Source organism: Apium graveolens, chromosome 7 (genome assembly GCF_009905375.1).
Source record: "Apium graveolens cultivar Ventura chromosome 7, ASM990537v1, whole genome shotgun sequence".
In the NCBI taxonomy this organism is placed as follows: Eukaryota; Viridiplantae; Streptophyta; class Magnoliopsida; order Apiales; family Apiaceae; genus Apium; species Apium graveolens.
In genome coordinates, this window is record NC_133653.1 from 123,961,608 (window position 1) to 123,967,633 (window position 6,026).

The following is a 6,026-nucleotide window of genomic DNA, read 5'->3' on the forward strand; positions in this document are numbered from 1 at the left end:
GAAGGCCCCAATTGCGTGGGAAAAGGTGTGCGATCCTAAAATGCGGGGGGACTTAACCTGACTTCACTGATGGAATGGAATATGACCATGATGGCGAAACTTTTGTGGAATCTCCTGTAAAAAGGTGGATAGTTTATGGGTCAACATAATGGACCAACACGTCATGGAAGTAAGTTTTCCGGTTGATATTTCATGGACTCTAAAAGCCGTAATGAAGATGCGCCAAGTTCTTAACACAACTCAGAGCTGGAGTAAAATGCGGCAGGTTCCAAAGGGATTCTGCCCCAGGGTCCTGTATCATGAACTACGCGGACCTAAAGCGGATGTGGAATGGAAAGCCTTCTGGTGTGGAAACGTAGCTAGACCTCGAGCTAAGTTATGTGTTTGGATGGTGCTACACCGAAGAGTTGCCACCGAGGACAGCGCAGAAAATGAAATCCTATGATCAACACAGCCTGCGCATTCTGCACAATGGATGAAACGCAGAGGCATATTCTGTTTGAATGTTGCTATACTCGGCGCATATGGAGGCAGGTGATGAAATGGATTGGAATTGATCGATGGCCAAAAGGATGGGATGATGAGATTACATGGCTGATCAGGCAAATGCAAGGGAAGGGCTGGAGAAAACGAATACTGGTGTGCGCCTTCACGGAGACTGTATATTCTATATGGAGAGAGCGTAACTCTGTTATTTTCTCGCAGAAACCTCTATGTGATAGATTACATGAGCTTATAATTCAAGATGTAAAAATAGATGTTGGGTACATAAATAGTTGCGAAAACACTGCGCAAGATTGATGGTAGCATAGAGTAAACTAGTTGACTAGCGAAACAAAGAAGTCTGGATATATGATCGGCGTGTACTTTATTGGTTGGAGTGGAAATACAAGTATTTACGGTTATAAAAAAAATATACTTTTCAATGATAATTTTTTTTTATTTTGTTTAATTATAAAATATAAAAAAACTTGCAGCCAAATTTGTAATGAACTTGATATGACGAGGGAGTATTTCTGATTACCGCTTCTTCATGACCTATAACAGGATCCAATTTACACATATTGTCATCGAGCAAGATGGCAGGCTTATACAAAAAGCTTAATCTCAATTTGCTTATGAATTAAACCTGAAAACTGTACCTACTACAGTACTACTATAAAATCATCTTCAATTTACTAGGAAAATTATACTGCATACACTTGTTTTTTTGAACTTGGACTGCATACACTTGGAAATAAGGATCAAAATAACTAAAGCAACTACAATTGAATTTAGTAAACTAACAGGGACACAATGACCAAAATTTTAACAGGAGGCATCTGTCTGACTAGCAGAAATTCTCTTCTTTTAAGAAAACAAATGAGTAAAAAATTAACATGAGAACTAGTTAGCAAAAAGAAATTAAAAAAAAAATAAAATTAACATTAGAACTATTGATTCACCTATGTACAGTGCTGTACCGTGCAACAATCTACAATATATAATCTGCATCAAGGAAGCTCTCGTAGAATGTTCCCTTCAGTGTCTTTTCTATATCATCCCAATTTGTAACTTGTTCATTCAAGGACCCTTTGTGTATCTTCACCTGACGGCTAGTCAGGTTCATACGAGGCACCCTTAGAAAGTCTTGAACCTCGTCCAGTTTCTGGAAGCAAAAATATATTTTAATTACTAATTCTAACCACCATAAAAAGGTACGTACACATGCTAACAGTTACATGCAATAAAAATTGGTTCATGGAAAGCATATATATCTTACAGTCCGATTCTTTATAATATCTTCGTAGTAAACTATAATGTGCCTGGTGCTCCTGAAATATTCTAAAGCTTTAGTAGTCATCTCATCGACTTGCCTCAGGTTGGGTATAAGCAACGTGGTATTTATGGTAGGTTGAAATTTCGCAAGTATCTCAGCCTGAAACGGGAGTCTATCAATTTAGAGACAGAGGAGAATAGAGAGGGAGAGACACACAGAGAGAATGACAAACCTCGTGAGATAAATGCACGTGGGATTTGTGTGTTCCATTTAGCGGCTTAGCATTTTGATCATAAGAATTTGCAAGGATTGAAATCATCCTTCGAAGAAGATTTCGCCTGAAAAGAAATATGACTAAAACTCCTCTACTTTTGAAGTAATCCAAAATTGCTTCATGATGCTGCATCAGAGCCTGTAACCCACAAATTAAAAATTAATATCAATCTGTTATAATTATAAACTTGTCCATTGCAAGAATCAAGCCTTCTGGAGTTTGTATATGTAATGTATTAGTATAACAACACCGCAGTATCGATAATTACTTCAGATATAAATTTAGAATTGTAATCAACAATAGATGTATTGGCAAATATACATAAAAAATTGAACTCGTATGTGGTTCTAACACACTGGAGCATCTAATAGCAAAAGCAATATAATCAATGTGTAAAAGTAACATAAATACAATAGCATGCTTTCTAATAAGAGATACCATTAACATTCAGTACCAAATTACAACCAATATTAACACGTTTCTTTGTTACAAGGAAAAATCAAGATGGCAACACTTATGTAATTTAGCTCTCTTCCTGACCAGCGTCATAGATTTACTGTACTAATAATTTTTGAAAATTTCACAATCATTGTCCTACAGCCTTCCAGTTGCAAACAACTTTTGCCCTAAAACCAGGCCATATTGTAGAAGACTTGCATACGTACTAAAGGGTCATTTACTCAACCATCTGGAATGCTAAGACAATATAATGACTGTAATTGCATGCGCGGTTAAAGCTCCTATGTAATGGAACACTTCCAGGTTGGAAAACAAAACTGTCGACACACTTGATTAAAATATAAAGATAAGCTATATATATAGAGTAAAAAAATGGAACTTGCATTAGAATGGACACGGGTGTCGGACACGGGTGTCAGACTCTTAGTTTTTATAAAAATTAGAATTTGTGGATAAAGATCCGAAACTGGACACGGGTGCGGGGATTCCGCATATAACCTTTACATGGGTGTGTAATTATACCTACTTAAACTTCAAATTTCTAAATTAGTGTCCTCTAACAAATAAAGAAAATACATACATAATTGTTTATGTTATATTTATAACAGAAATCAAAAGATTAACATGAAACATAGTAATCTATTGACATTCCTATCCAGAATTAAGTTGTTGTGAGACCTTGTAAATCATTTTGAACTAGATTTCTTAAAGTCAAAGTGTCTGACTTCCATATGAAGGATCCGACTCAGATCCAAAACCCACACCCACACCAATGTCATCACATCCGCTCAGCACGGGCATGAGGGAAAAACTGAAGAGTCTGGATAACGTAGTGGAGATATGAATGTGTGTACACAGGATGTAATGTCAAATGAGTGCGATGCGGACACATTGTTTCAGAAGTAGGATTTTTCCCTTATTTCTTTGTAATGCAGATTAGGGTGGGAGATGGGTCAGGCTAACAGCATGAGCAGATGATTTAAAAGTATTCTTTGAGTCAGTTTGGATGATTCCAGAAAGTATACTAGGTGAAATATACAGAGTAATTGCTATGGTCAAAAGCAAACCCAAGAAACACAAAGACGATGATGCTTAAGATAAGATGTACAAAAGAAGTTTGCCAACATGCTTTTCGGGACTAATTAGTAAAATTGACATAAATGGATTAAACAAGTACTGTTGTATTTAAGGGGAAGTAGACGGTATAAACATCTTCCTTTTCTTATTAAACAATTGACATTTCCTCATCTTTATCACCTTGGGTCTTTTGAGCGCACAAGCCAAGTCTTCACACAATACTCTTGATTGTCTACATGACATGAGGCTCAAGATATATAAGGAACTTGAATAAACCACCACAAACATATGTAAACTAGATTTAGTTATAAATGATAATTAGACAGCTCAATTCACTGCTATAACCGGTGCTTAAGAGACTGGAACAAACTGTGTACTGGATAGTCCTACTTTATACCTCTATTGCAATATTCTCTCAACCAGATCATGCACGATCGCACATATTAAAATTGAAAACATGTTATATCACCACCATCTCAGTCAGTAAATTGCATCAGGAATTAGTATTGAAAATCTGTATAATAGACTTTTCCGTTGTCCTGATTATATTTAACATGGCCACAACACCCACCTGATTAAGCATCCATTTTAAGCCAATCGCGGCTGTGCACTCACTCTTTGAAGCACTTGTGAACCAGTCTAAATTGTAAAGTTTATCCAATGTTTCAGTAATTGTTGAAATGTTACTTCTCCGGACTTTGACTGAGAAAATCTCTCCATTGGAAGTTATGTTGATATGACTATTCAATAATGTTTCAAACCATCCACTTCCAGATCTCTGTGTAGACAAAATAGCAAAGGATCGCACTGGAGTGCATGCACATTCATCTCTAATTAAGCATCAATAAACAAGATGTCAGCAACCATATATCAAGCAAAAACTTAAATCAATTATCCCTGTTACCTTCTACCATACCTCCTAAAAGTTTTAGGATGTGGATAATGGACAAATTTGTTTTCCCACGGTGCAACAAGAGGTGCAAGACATTGTGTCTTTACTACTTGAACGTTTAGAACTTCATTCTTCATTCCAGTACTCATCCGTTTTAGATGCATTGAACATATATAAACCCCCAGAAGCATTGCGCATACCAACACAATAATTCTCAACAAAAGTGAAGATTTCTTTTGCGGCTTAAAAATTAAGTTATCCTGTGTAAAAACGATGTAACCGCCAATTCTTAGAGAAGCACAAAAATTTACATAAACAAACTTAAGCAATTCCTCGTACATTAGTCATAACTCCGACATGGTTTAATAAAAAAAACAGTTACATGGTTACAATTGAATAACTACTAAATATATTCACAATGGCAGTATTACTTCACTACAAAACAAGCTCTATTGAATAAAGCACATGTAAGGACAAATATCTAGAACTTGTACTTGCATTGTTGAAGAAAAATAACCTAAAATGAAGTAAAGATTGTACAAAACACAAATTAATGAAATACCCAGATGAAATAAACACAATGTGCAAGATCAAACTAAAGAAAGATTAAACACAATGAGATAATAAAATTACAGTCTAAAACAAAAGAAATATTAAAAAAAGAAAGAAAGAGTTACCTTGGAGAAGAAAGAGAGATCGTCAGCCATTATTATATTAAAAAGGAAAGAGGACAAAGAAAGGGCTTCAAATCCACTTTACCCTTTCCTTTCTAGCTTTACTCATCCATTTTCTCTGGATATACATATATACATGGGTAGCAAGTATATTTATACACAGAGATTGAGTTGGATTGGACAATATAATCCCAGTGTTGTTGCACGCTCTACGGTGCTCTCTCTCTCTCTATGTTATATACATACAATATTCTGTATGTATCTACTTCACTACTTTGATGTTCGTCGCCTACAACGATCAGGATCCGGATCCGGATCCAAACGAGTGTATGGAGGTTTACGATGTCGTCCTGTACTTGAAAAAAGAGTCAACTTTTCTTCGAATTAGTCAAACTCCTTGCTGTATACGGACTCTACCCCTCTCCTCGGTTAGGTCGTCAGCCGTGCATTGTGAGGTTTTCAGTATTAATTGTAACCAAACTTTGTTAATTGCTATTAATGGTCGTCAAACCGTTTAAAACGGTTTTTCAGTTTCGATTAACTATTTATCGGTTTCGATTTTTATTCAATTTTTTATATATTTTTTATTTGTACGATTTTTTTGTTGGTAATGTGTTTGATAAAAAAATAACATCAAGTTAAATCATAATATTACACTAATCACCAAATATTTGTCACTTTAGAATTTGTTAATCAAAATTGATATATTTTATAAAGTAATTTTTTGAATGTATAATTCATATTATCTTAAATAATAGATACGAAATATGATAAAAATATATATTCATAATAATGAAAAAAAGAGTATATATCAAAACATATGATAAATTTGATTATATACATGTTAAAAAATATATAATTTAAAAGTATTTACATATTGATTTTAATTAA

General features: G+C 34.7%; 1 protein-coding gene across 2 annotated transcripts; it reads right to left on the reverse strand.

The window, feature by feature from the left end:
- Positions 1 to 1,297: 1,297 nt before the first annotated feature.
- On the reverse strand, positions 1,298 to 5,601 carry LOC141673085 (uncharacterized). 2 transcript variants are annotated; one of them, XM_074479819.1, is made up of 6 exons: positions 5,139 to 5,601; positions 4,474 to 4,721; positions 4,141 to 4,399; positions 1,992 to 2,171; positions 1,763 to 1,918; positions 1,298 to 1,648 (listed from the first exon to the last, which is right to left on the reverse strand). In XM_074479819.1, the coding sequence occupies exons 1-6, from the start codon at positions 5,166 to 5,168 to the stop codon at positions 1,475 to 1,477; spliced, it is 1,047 nt and encodes a 348-aa protein (XP_074335920.1). In that variant the 5' UTR covers positions 5,169 to 5,601; the 3' UTR covers positions 1,298 to 1,474. The 2 variants fall into 2 exon arrangements, with proteins under 2 accessions (XP_074335920.1, XP_074335921.1); XM_074479820.1 differs by having other exon boundaries at positions 4,486 to 4,721; positions 5,139 to 5,599.
- Positions 5,602 to 6,026: the final 425 nt, after the last annotated feature.